The following is a 13,891-nucleotide window of genomic DNA, read 5'->3' on the forward strand; positions in this document are numbered from 1 at the left end:
CGTTTGTTGCAGACATTCCGTAACTTTGGGGAAGGGGCTTCTTTCCGAAAGACCGCCCCCCTAACCTTCGCAAAACCGTCACTGCTGGTAATTAGTAATAATAACGATTTAAAAACAATAAGAAAGGATGTCGCCCAACTCACAGTACACGCACTATTTCTACATTCACAGATGGAATGAAGAAAAGCTTTGTCAGAATGGTCGAATGCTGGTTGAATTCCGGACTTCCCGATAGAAGCGCAAAAGCTAATCACTCAGTCATGTTTGTTGTGCAGTTGTATTTATCTTAACTTAAATATATTCCGTAGTCCTTTTTTTTTTTTTTGGTGGGGGGGGATTTCCGTAATGATATGTTGAATCCCCTCTTGTTAAAAATTCAGAAAATTTGAGGATTGGGTAAACTGTGATGGTGGTTCTATAAAATTAACTGTAGAATTTCAAGAATATACAGAACCAAAAGCTCTAGATGTGCAGCCTTTAAGTGTATCGTATAAAACTAAGTATTTCTCTTATGTTTTATTTTAATTTTATTTTGTTTCAAAAAGAGGGTATGGAATATTTTGAAGTAAAAATACTACATACTATTTTGCTAGTTATTTGTGTATTCTTTTAAAAGAAGTGTTTACTTTTAGGGTTGGCTGGTTTACACCAACTTTTTTTTTTAATAACTGGTTTAAACCAAAAAATAAAAAGAACAAAAATGTGAACTTCATGGTGACGTTTTCAGATATCAAACCACCTGCAATAGTTTTATTTCCCTTTCACCTTTTAATCAAGGTGTCCCATGTTCAATTCTCGGTCGAACCACAAACCTTCTTTCATGCGTAACCCAATTAGCGGTTCGGATGTCAGTTTAAGCGAAAGTCTTCTCCTTGATAACCTCGGTATTTCGTAAGGATGTTAAGCCTAAATATACGAAACAAACCAAATTGTATATTTCTGCATGCCTAAATGCCTGTTGTTTTATAAAGAAGCCAAGATTGCTTAAATATATTGATAGAAATTGGCAAAATTTATCGATTGCCTACGTAGCTTCCAACATTAGTTTGGATTGGACTTTCAATGATATCTACATACTAAATTTGTAATTTAATACCTCAGTTTTAGCGTACTGATTATGATACGTTGACCTTTAAATTTTACATGCAAAACAATAACAGGATTTTCCCGTTATTGTCTTACATTTCAAGTAATGACGGGATTTTCCCGATGGCTAGGGCGGGGGGAATTCTTCTGGCATAACCCCGCTGTTGCATAATAACACCAAGGCGAAACAAACTTATTTCTGTCAATATGTAATATAAATACAAGGAGCAAAAAATCTAAATCAAAAAAGCCTGGTTTAAACCAAAAAAGCCTGGTTTAAACATCCCCCCAAAAACGGGTTTTGGGCATTTTCAAAAACAACCACGGTTCTTGCCAACTCTGCTTACTTTTGTATATAGGAGGTTAAAAAATTCTTATTATATACATTGGTTAATCCTGTGGAAATCATAATGTAAATATGTTGAAGAAAAATTGTTTGAAATATCTTTTCGAAATTCATAGTTTATTTTCGATGTTTTATGTTATTTTCAGCATCAACCACTAATTAAATGATTTTTTGTGTTATAGAGAAGCGATACAAAGTCTGTTTTATCAATTTAAAGCAGTATTTTGAAAAAAGCCCAAAATTTCCCAAGCGAAGCAGAAAAAACCGAGTTTTTTTTCCAAAAAAGCCGTTTTTTTTCCGAGCCCTTGCATCTCTAGCCTGAACCGATATGGAGATTGTCAAAACATAACATCTGTACTATGTGTTGGCTGCATTGGTTGTTTGAAATAGTGTATAGCCTACACGTTTCACTGCAGGCTTTGTAACCTTATTTTCTGATCACTCCTCCTATGACCTCCAGTTCATTATTGCTTTTAATACTATTCTGGAAACTGAATAGAATTGTTTCCATTTTCTTGGGGAAAAAAAAGTTTTAATAGACTATAAAATAATAAAACTAATTCAAGTATGGCAGCATGTATTCAATTTCCTTTACAAGACACGCCATTAAAAAAAAAAAAAAAAAAAAAAAAAAAACCGCTTCACATTTTCCAATCAATAGCATAGCAAACGGCTGGTAGAGGTGGTGGTGTTGTTTATACTATCTATCAACCCATAAATTTCAATTTGATGCATTGTGTACTTAAAGGTGGTATCATTTAAAGTGTTTCGCTTGCGTGGCTATATAGCGGATATCCTCCGCCGAACTGCGCAACGCGGAAAATACATTTCGCTATTGACCTTCACCAGAAAAATGTGTTTATTTTACTTTTTTCTTCTCTTTTCCTCTCTATTTTACCTTTTTAAATACTTTTTTTTATATGTAAGTAGAGTATTTATAGCGCAATGAATAGTCCATTTACTCTATACTGTCTGTTGATTAAAAATATCTAGGGTAATGCCAGGGCCGGCCCTAGGCAATTCGCCGCCCAGTGCAGTTGCATAATTTCCCGCCCCCTTTTCTCGAGAAAGAATAAATCTTAAAAGCCGCGGTTTCAAGCATACTACCCCATCATGAACAACGAAGGGAAAAGAAAGTGCACTCGCACTCATAAAGGCCTAAACACTACAAATACATTCTCGCTGTGTCTGTTTTGCTTTCTTTAAATAATAAAGCAAATACATCTGGAGAGGAGAGATGGTAATCATTTTTATAGAATTCAATATCGAGCTTCGGGCTCAATATATCAGTTTGCAATTGGAGTGCAACTAGCTCTTTTATCTTTATTCCTTGGTTTCCCTTATGCATCTGTTTTTTTTTTTTTAAACTTGTTTTCACCTTCAATAATAAGGAACTTGTTTGAACAAAGACAAGACTAGTTTTCATATCAAAACTGTAATAACTGTCTAAATGGAACAAGTGTTCGCTACTGTTCGAAAATTCAGTTCTTTGTATGTGACAACAATCAAGCAAATCACGCTGGGATTTGTTTCATTGAGTTGATTTTGAGTTTAGCTGTCTTTCAGCAGCGAGGCTGTGTGAGTGGAATTTGTTTGACCATTTGCTTTAGCGCTGTCCATGTGACCGTAAACTAATGCGACCTAAACATGATTTATGAATGTAGTATTCAAATAGAAGGTCAACTTAGTAAATTTAACTACCATCATCATGAAGTCTGTTTCCAACAAGAAATTTTTATATTAAGTAATATAGTTAGACAAGTTTTGCTGCCCTGTGCAAATACACGTATTTGCACATGTGGTAGAACCGGCCCTGGGTAATGCTAGTAATGGATTTGCCAGTGTCTGTCTGACGTAGCGACTTTTTTTTTCGATTTTAGAAAAGCACTGTTATTAATCCTATAAAACGAGAAACCTTTCAGTTTAACGTGCTATGATTATACCCGTTAGGCTGAGGAAGACTATGATTAAGGCAAATGAATGATGATGGAAGAATTGGAGTGAGATGTGGGAGGAAACAAGGCACCCCGAGAAAACCCACGGACACGAGGTTGTTTACTACAAACTTATTTTTCCGGGTATCGAACCACGGACCCCACACACCAGAGGTAAACGCTCTACCACTAAGCCGTCATGTCCCCTATTAATCATATAACCTCAGTGTATGTACAGTACTTAACCGGCTTGTTCGTACACTGAGATTTTAGTGATAGAAACTGCCTTACATTACGGAGAAAATTATAGGGTTTAATTTGTCTTTTTACGTGTGTGTTGAATACAACCAACATATAACGAAAAAAAATTAATATTATGCATATTAGGGGTGCGCACGAGACGAGTCGAGACAGGATTTTCCTGACGAAATTCGAGTCGAGACACGGCTCTTCCAATAGAAAAATATACATTTTTCGAGTCGAGACATCACTTTTACAGCACATTTTCGAGACGAGACAGCCAGAAATGTTGTCTCGTGCGCATCCCTAATGCATATAAAATAACTGTAGCAGATATGATTTAACAAAAATACATGTTATTACTTGCAGCAAACTTGTTCGTACACTCATAGAAATAAGTACAATATTACAAGAAAAAAAGAGCATACTCGTCAAAGAAAATAACATCATGTAAAAATATTTTTGAAGTACAAAAAATGAAATGAAATCTTTGAGTTTTACGTCCCACGGTTATGCCGGTTAGGCTAAAGGAGACGGTGATAATGAGAGATGAATGAAATGGTGGAACGAAAAAAGTGTGAGTAAACGGGAGAACCCCGAGAAAACCCACACACACGGTGTTTGTCCACCACAAAGTTCACTTGGCGGGGGCTGGGATTAAACCCGGGACCCCAAGCACCGGAGGTGAACGCTCTACCACTGAGCCACCGCGCCCCCCATTTTTGAAGAACAGTCCTCATTACTTTTGATTCATAACCAATAAATCACAAGGTATTAAAGCGAGATTTTATATTTTATTAAGAATAATAAACTCAGATAAGTAGTGTTTTAAAACTGAAGTGTAGGTTGAAGTTTCTCCGCTGGTTTTAATTTTTAAGCTGTACGTGATATCTTTCTCAATGCCCCATCTGTCATTGAAATAACACCGGATATGTTACAGTTGATGTTGCATGCAATGCCTGGCTACAGTGCTAATATATCCGTAGGTCATACTTGTTGCAGGTATTGTTGATGTAAACAAATTATTCTATGTCACTTTCTTAATGGTCTCTGTTTGGCAGATTTATTACCCGAAGCTAACGAGGGTTTACAATAGAAATGACTATTGTAGTTATGTAACGGCTGTGCAAATGTTTAGATGACAAGGAACTGTGGTCAGAGAGGTCTCTAAAACAGAACATAGGATTAGAAACCATTCATGCATTTTCATTGGTTTTGTGTGTGCTAGGATAGTGCTAGTAGAAGTAGCTTGAGTACATTTTGAAACAGCAACTTTTTTTTTTTTTTTTTTTTTTGTGACCGAGGGTCTCATCTATCGTGTATACAGGGTGTTCAGAAAATAAACACACAAACTTCATATACGTGTTCAGGATCTCAATACAAGGAGGAAACTTATCTGATACTTTCGTCGCAAACGCCTAATTCCTGAGGTGGGGCCAAATTTACGGTAGTTACTGGAATTGGTCGTATAATGGCTGCACATAATAAAACAACGGACACGGTTGTCATACATGTTCAAAACAACACCGACAATGTGTGGGAGGTGATTCCTGACACCAAAGTAAGACAAAAAGTATAAACCAACCTGCAGAAATCCGTCATTTCGAAGTTATAGGCTGTCGAAAATATGAAATATTGAACTTTAAAGATCGATAGCTCCAATAGTATGGAACCTGTCGTAGTCAGGTCAAGACTTCACTTAGGATCTAGTATGTGCCCTATCCAAATATCCAACTTTCAGAATCCTGCGGTACTTCCCGGAACAATTTTTATAGACGTAGTTGGTAAGTACTTCAAATTAAATGCCCGTAATCTAACTCCCTTTATAAAAATTGGTGCGTGAGCAGCGGAGGATTCTGAAACATGTATTTTTGGATAGCGCACATATTAGTTCGTAAGTGAAGTCTTGGTCTGCCTACGGTAGGTCCCATAGTATTGGAGCTATGGAGCTTTAAAGTTAATTTTTTCATGTTTTCGGCACCTTATAACTCCGAAATGACGGATTTCTGCACCCAGGTTGGTCTATACTTTTTATCTTGTCTTGGTGTCAGGAATCACCTTCCGAAGGTTGTCGGTGCTGTTTTGAAACGCTTATGTATATAATACTCTAGTGCGACAAGTGAGAAATGAGACTTTTTTTTTTTTTTTGTACAGCTTGGCCGATTATGTCAGTATGATAAGGCTAAGACACCACTAAGTAATAGAGTAGTGTGATACCTGATTGTTTCAACAATGGAATATTAAGTTTTGTGTGCAGGGAAAATTGGAGCGAAAATATTTAGGGCATTAAATATAGTTTATGAAGATAATTAATTGCCTTGCTCTTTGCCATGTTGTTCAATGGCATAACAGATTCTGTGCTGGCAGGTAGATGTCGAGCGGCAAAGTTGAAGCAGGTGTATGAAAACAACTGATCAGGGTAATAACAGGCCTGGTCGTTGTGAATAAGGAGACTGTTCGCCAAATAATAATGGAGGAGGATTTAAATGAAAGCGCACCCCCAGAATAAGACTGTCGTAACTCAAAATAGATTTTTGTTATCAATTTTTAACGTGTAATAATTGCAATGTGTAAGTATTTAAGAAAGACTTTGTCTGCAATAATTATCACTATACATATTGAAATAACGTTACAATCTTCAAAAAGAGACGAGATAATGAAGTTCCTTTAGATATAACAAATTTTTTTGGCTTACTCTTAAAATTGACATTTCAGAGTTACGACAGTTTTATTCTGGGGGTACGGTTGGCGTTTGTGATCTTCTACAGACTCCGTGTCAGGACTGAATCTTGTATACCATTGTAATATTCTGTAATGAGAAATAGTGGATTGATGGGCCAAACTTCAAATTTCTGCCTGCCAGTGATTAATTAGCAGTAGACCCATAAAGCATTTCTTCTTCCAGTATTCGTAGAAATAGCCTGTCGGAAGTAAAAAAGAACATTGGTTTCGAACTCTGTATGGAAAAGAGTTGACTCTTGGTTTGTATTAGAAAGAAAGAACAAAGACATTGTAAACTAAATGAGATGTATTTCTGCAATGTTTATATTTAAAAAAATACATTAATATGTACGAACATATACAAGTTGTAATTTCAGTCAAGGAATTATCCAGTTCCCTGGTATTCTGTACTTCCTCTACGTAATGCTAGCAACAAGTTTCCCAAATGCGGATTATTCTTATTCTATAGAAGGTTGATCGGTATATAACGTACCAATTTAACGACGCTGCTGCCGCTGTATAGTCGTGCCAGAGCCATGAAACCGACGTCGTTATTACCGTCGTGCTGTCTCAGCGTGCTGGTGCTGTGAAATGTCGCCGAAAGTAAATCGTCATTGGGAAACGTACCCATTTCGTACCACCACGTTTTATAGAAAAACAGTGTCAGAAAAAGGTTTAACCATTGGAGTGGTCACAACTAAATGTCTCGTGCGCAGATAAATACAGGGACCGTTAGAGATTACTAGCGAAAGTATCGCCTGAGGTGCTTAGTTTAATTCGTCATCTGGGAGGCCAAGAGAATCCAGCTCCCCAACATGACATGATGCAGAAATTAAATCTAGCACAGTTTATTGTCCGCCATGTTCTTGTGTCGTCGTGTTGCCCTGTAATGTGCATATAAGAACAGGATTCACAACATCCTTCCACGGCAACTGTACAAAAGACGCTTGGCACATAAAAATGGAAGACTGTTGTTACATTCGATAAGATAGACATTTATCTGATCCATAATGGTAATATTGAGGCAATCACGTACCGTGAGATCTCTGGCGAAGAACGTACCGAGTATTACCGCCAGTGCAGAGAGTTTTCCCGCAGGAAATCATGATTGTCACCGGAAATGGTCACGAGAGAAAGTTAGGGGTACGTAAGCTGGACAAAAAGTGAAGGTAAATTCTATTTCCATGGATCCATCATGACCTCAACCCCTGAAAGATATCCCTCGTTTTTACGTCCACCCATACTCACTAGTTTTATCATAACATGAAGGAGAAAACTTTAATCCGAATTCCCTTTCGTGACATTCATATCAAAATTGGTCAAACCCTCCCAGTTGATTTGTACAGTTTTACTATTAAAGTTTACAACATCGCTTTCACTGGCGTGTGAAAAACTTGCAGTGACGATGCCTGTTCTCCAACATAGTTTGTTGCAATGGAAATTGCGATGTCAGGCGATAGTCCTCCGATAAAGCAAAGTGGCGGAACGGCTATCTATAGACTAAGTACACTTTGAAAATATGGCTGTAAAATATGTCCGGGCAACCTTCTGTAAATAACACTCAAATTTTCGCTCTCTACTTTTGACGGCCATTAACTGTATCACTTAACCAAAAGTCCACATAGGTGTGCCTCCATCCAAAGCTGGATCAAGACCGGATGGGTTCTACGGATCGCCTACGATATTGTAAATGTTGTGATTTTAGATAAATTAACAAGGACGAAAATACTTACTCGTAAATATCAATTTTAGATATCGATACGTGAAGTAGTAGTAGCTGGAGCTAGGAATCTTACGTGAATGTTTTGAATATAAATAATCGTATAATCACTACCAAAACTAATTACCTCATACATAAGGACTCAAAATGCACCCACATTAAAACGTCCACCTGAAACAAGTCCCAGAATACGATGTTATTAAAGTCACAAATCCAGAAAACTGTTAAAACGGATGACATTTAACATTTCGATGATTTTTTTTAAAAAAGTAAGGCTATAGTTCGTCACTAAATGTTTGTTTTCAAAAAAAGGAAGAAAAGCACTCAACAGTGCCAATTGGTGATAGCACTGATTGGTCAGTTTGATGTCACCTCCCTTTATTTCTTAGTCAATAGCTTACATCTAAGGAGACTCCACTGAAGCGAAATTAACGTGTTGCCGCACATATTCAGCTCTCCTCCCGTAATTATTATTATTATTATAGGAATAAATTGCGCCAAAAAATTTAAAAGTGCAAATAAAAAAAGTGATGACATTGAGAAAGTGCTTCCACTGAAAAAGGTGCAACCAAAACCATAGACGAATACACGGGGTGAAGGTTGGTGTGTCGCCTCCCAGCGGTTCAGGCATCAGTGCTGCAAAAGTCCAATGTGAGAGAAACCAAAATCTTTCACTGTCCCCCTCACCACCATCCCCCGCCAGAAGTCCGTCCTAGATGCGCCCCTGACCAGATTACAGTTAAGAGTGTTTGTTTCATGTTTTCCTTGCAAGACAACCTAGAGTACGTATGTTTTATCTTGGGACGCTTCCCGCCTAAAGGATGGATCTGTCTGCAACCCGTTCTTGACACGCCATGGTTAAGTTGAGAGTTACAATACACTAGGAAACAGCAAAACGACGCACTACTCACTAATCACTGTAACACACTTGTTTGCGTGTGGCAACTAAGCTCTTCAACTACCGTCCAAAGCCAATAAGACGTCTATTGGATTAAAACGTTCACGTGGGTGCTAGCAGAAAATGTTTAAAAGACAACCAGGTGCACTGGCGGAAAGTGTGCCAAGATAATACAAACGTACTCTAATTTGAGCATTGTAACAAAAACGTAGCACCTAAATTTCCTAGCTCTAGTAATTACTGAACAAAGATCTCATATAGTCAGATACTCGTATTACTGAACAAAGATCTCATAAAGATAGTGAGATACTTGTATTACTGAACAAAGATCTTATAAAGATAGTGAGGTACTCGTATTAGTACCACCATGTTCTACATTTTGTTTGTTTGTTTGCTTGCTTGCTTGCTTTATTATATCGTTTAATGAATATTTGTCTTTGCACAATCTTGAGATTCTTTTCACCTGATCACTGTTGAAACAAACACTGTTCCATCACTAAACTTTTAACACACATGGGGAAAAGAGTCTTATTCTATTAGCTATCGGTTGTGCCAGAATATGTGAAAATTTTGTCACTTCCTTGCTACTTTCACACGATGCACACACACACTTTCACAAACACACAATCATAGGAACATATTTGCATAAAATGAATGTGCTGAAACCTTGTATTCTAATCTGTTTCCATGATTAAACGCTGCGTTATTGTCTCATTTAATCAGTTCCGACTTGAGATACACTTGGAAGTCGATAAGTCTTAACATATCTGATCTGAACTTGTTTCATTGCTCCAGAAATTGTTTTTAGTTTAATTGGTATGTTTCAAGCCATAGGCCTACCAGCTACATACAGATAGAAGACAGCACTTTTTAATATTTCGTTTTTTTTCATTATTAAGAAATTGAGACGTGTATTGCTGAGATGTAAAATAAATTGCATTAGTACATGGACAGATAATAAAAGCACATAATTGCGCACACTTTTTCTTTACTATTCTAGCTCTTATTGCGTTAGCGTAATATGCTTGCTATTTTTCACATTTCGCAAAACCTTATCTATAGTCCTATAGGTGTTAATTAATATAATTTTCTCACAAAATTAATGTTCTCGGTGCTTATTAGACCCCACCCGACAGCTCACTGTGACCTGCTCCCTAACTGTCTGGGTTGAACTTAGTTAAAACATGATTTAAAATAATAATAATAATAATAATTTATATTTATCACGAACAAAGTTTTGTTAATTGTGAACGCAAGAGCTCCCTTTGAATTACGACGTCTACACCTACCTGTTATGAATACCTGTAATTTCTTTGTTCGGAATAATCGGCCGATCACAAACTCACATCATGGACTTCTGCCAGTGACTGGACGAAATACATTAAATTGTATTGCAAGAAAACAGTCAGTAGAACAATATTATATATAATATTATACAGATTAGGTATGGGCAGAACACCTCAAACTCTATTACTATTTTAATTAGCACTAGTTGTGGTTGATCGATTTTTTGGATTTAACAAAATGTTCGTAATCGTGGAAGATTTATTATTATTTTTAAACTCGATTCGTATTAGTCTCGCGAACAAATACTCCAAAAGGGGGAAACCTGAACTGGGGAACTTGATAAGGTATGTTCATTTAACGCAATTCTATTCACTAAACGTATCGTATAGTTATTTGATTTTTACATCAGATTTTAAGATCTCAAAATGACTTGAAAAGGAGTAGAATCTATACTCCCTCTCCCACCATACAGACTAGTATCCTATCGTTGTTTATCGACAATCACTTCTATACCATTGCAGTATAGCAGCTTGGAAGCACACTTGTAATATTTTTTGCATTAAAAAAATCATGTTTTACTGATGCTGAATCTTCTCCAGAAATTTTTAGCAAATAAATCATTATATGAAGGTGGTTTATCACTTTCCATTGTGAGCTGTGCTTGTTTGGAAGCACACTGGGCTTTTTCTTGTAATCGTGCCATATTCAACGATGCACTCGGTTGTATTGTGTATATGGAGTCCCTGCTCATCACCGCTCGAGGACCTGTTCTCAATGGAAGGAATCCTTTGTCCAGAACGTCGTCATCTGTCATTGGCTCGTTTGACGATTTCTTCTGCATTCTTTTGACACAAGCGCAAGCAGCGATGCTCAAAAGGGCTAATGCGATCACCACCAGTACGAAGATCAGCAGAGAAGTAACTTCTGTGAAAGAAAAAAAGAATAGTATTTGTTTAAAAAAAAAAAAATCTTTGAAATTAATACATGGCAAGTCAAGTTATACTTGTATATGAATGTAGGGAAAGGAGGCCCGCAACCAGAGGGGTTTCTAGCGGGGACCTGGCCCCCTAAACTTTTCGTGGCCCCTCCAGACCTTAACACAAAATGCTATTACTAATCCCCCCCCAAAAAAAAACAATTTAGCTATTTGTAAGAGAATTTTTAATGACTTGGGCCCCCCTAACATATTCATGGCCCCCCAAATCTTTGAAATGAATACATGGCAAGTCAAGTTATACTTACTTGTATATGAATGTAGGGAAAGCAGGCCCGCAACCAGAGGGGTTTCTAGCGGGGACCTGGCCCCCTAAACTTTTCGTGGCCCCTCCAGACCTTAACACAAAATGCTATTACTAATCCCCCCCAAAAAAATAGCTATTTGTAAGAGAATTTTTAATGACTTGGGCCCCCCCTAACATATTCATGCCCCCCCAAACCTCTGTGGCTGGTTGCGGGCCTGAGGGAAAGGATAAGATCATAGATTGACGTGCAGGGTTTGGGGAACAACCAGGCAAGAGCAAGGACAATAACAGATTTGCATGCTTAAAAAAATAATAGATCTCCACTAACAAAACACTTCCCAGTCCACTTTATCCTATCCAAAGTAACCAGGTTCTGACAGACCAACCCGAGCTATTACGTTTTTCGCATTTGTTTCAGTTTAGAGCACACGAGTAAATTCGCATTGTGTTTCGTCGATCGCTCTTTCGTGATTTATTGCGAGATATTTCGTTTACAACATAGTCATGTTTGGGAAGAAGATTCGACCACAAGTGACCTAATTAGTAAAACGAAACAACTCGAGTTAAATCGGGAAGCGGTTGAGGAAGGTGTTTGTAATATAACAGACATTTTATTAGTTTATTACTACAGACAACTTGACATGGATTTTTGCCACTCTTTCCAATGTAGTTTTGCTATGTAAGTCGCCTATTGCATGTAGCATGACCAAGGTTTTTTTTATCTGGTTTCCAGGTTTTTTTTATCCCTCTGTTAAAACAAACCTTCTCTCGCGCTTTTCTATCTTCTTATTTATCCTTCTTTCTGTTTAAACATTCACAGACTCGCGTATAACTGTCTTTCGTTCAAGATAGAAGCTGCAATACGCACATCTCCTGGACAGATGCTTTAGTGTAGTAATTCCATTGAGGAGAAGCATTGTAGATAGATGGTTGATGCCTTACTCTGTCAGGACGCGAGCTTTATTGAGGGACGTCCTTTTTTCTAACTTTTCTGTTTTCCTTGTAGTAAGACATGTTCCGAGCACGTTAAAATGAAGTTTGCGATTTTCCCGCAGTGTTGGAACAGGACGATGTTCCTCCTTTTTACGGATTAATTGTCTGTGAATGATTTGATTTCCCGTTTTCCGACCCCTGGATCGGTTACCATGGCCCTGTTAAGTGCCCACAGCGGTTTCCAGACCTAACACTGATGAGTTTCTACATTTGAGATCATTTAAAGTGAACGGCCTACTAGATTAAGCTTCAGAATACCGTATCTAGCATCTGAAGGAACGCGTTGTGCAATGTGTAGCAGTGGTGGCGCGATTTTTGAATGTGGTGTGTTTGGTCTTGAAATTGATCTGCGATAATTCACCAGCAGATGGTCAAGTGGATGTAAAAGATTACTTATGTTCGTAACATATACTGGTATTTATTCATGTGTTGTGTTATCCGTCTTGTTTTAAAGAAATGAAAACTAAAGTTTAGCATCCCACGATTATGCTCTTGAAGCTAAGGTAGAATCAGGTTTAAATTTCGAAGGTCCTTTTCGCGAGAACAAATGCTTCTTCCAAGCATGTTCTTCAGAGTTGGCCAACCGTCCTCCGAAATTACGATATATATTACCGCACAAATCACTATACATTAGGGTAGGCCGAATTTCAACTTTTTTCGAAAATCGGTTCGGCGAAGCGGTTAAAGGGTGTCTTTTAGTGGGCAAAAGTGTACCCAGTTTTTTTTTTTTTTTTTTTTTCAGAATTTTTAGTCAACGCCTTCATGTGCCGCATCGAGGTTTTATGAAAAAGTATTCAACATGCACTACACGGTCCATATTCCGTATCACGTTTTGGATTCTGTAGAATGCATACATTCTCGTTTGTTTAAGATTCAACCTTAGGGACAGCTTGAACTATATGTGATTCACCTTCCCAAAGCCCACTTATGTGCATTAAGTGACTGTGCAAGCAAAGCCATGACAGAAAATTAAACAGGGCGAAACTCGAAGTGAAGTCACCTCCTCTTGAGGTAAACAATAAATGATTGAGAATGTTGATATTGAATTACATTACAGCAAAATAAAACTCTACTCTTAACGGGATGATCTACCTTTTCTCGGCACAAAAATTTTTATATTGGACCTTATGGGGAGAACATGGCTACCGAATTTCCTCAGTTTCTAAGGAACTATGTATCTCTAATGGGAAAGTAAAATTTTGCAGCATTCTACAGAAGTTTATTAACGGGTTGAAATACTTAAATTGTATATTTGTCTGCTAGTTTAGCAGAAATAAATTATTAAAAAATAAATAAATTAGTTCCTTTTTATACAAATTAAAATATGTCTAACTTTGGAACCAATTATGGTAGAAAGATCAACTTTTTTTTGTTTTATTCTTTGAGAAGAAACGACTCTAATAGTTTTAATCACAACCATACCTG

At 37.3% G+C, this 13,891-nt stretch overlaps 2 protein-coding genes across 4 annotated transcripts in view; one reads left to right on the top strand and one right to left on the bottom strand.

Annotated features, from left to right (window-relative positions):
- The window catches only part of Pi3K68D (phosphatidylinositol-4-phosphate 3-kinase catalytic subunit Pi3K68D), a 408,362-nt gene that overhangs the window by 292,685 nt on the left and 101,786 nt on the right, over positions 1–13,891 (top strand). The window lies entirely within an intron of this gene.
- LOC145669556 (uncharacterized) overlaps positions 8,357–13,891 on the bottom strand; it is a 48,512-nt gene continuing 42,977 nt past the window's right edge. Inside the window, exon 2 of the mRNA XM_081737758.1 lies at positions 8,357–11,156. Within this exon, the coding sequence (XP_081593884.1) occupies positions 10,801–11,156 (356 nt within the window). The 3' untranslated portion in view covers positions 8,357–10,800. The remainder of the gene's footprint in view (positions 11,157–13,891) is intronic.

This window comes from Thermobia domestica, chromosome 14 (genome assembly GCF_964235325.1).
Source record: "Thermobia domestica chromosome 14, izTheDome1.hap1.1, whole genome shotgun sequence".
NCBI classification, from domain to species: Eukaryota; Metazoa; Arthropoda; class Insecta; order Zygentoma; family Lepismatidae; genus Thermobia; species Thermobia domestica.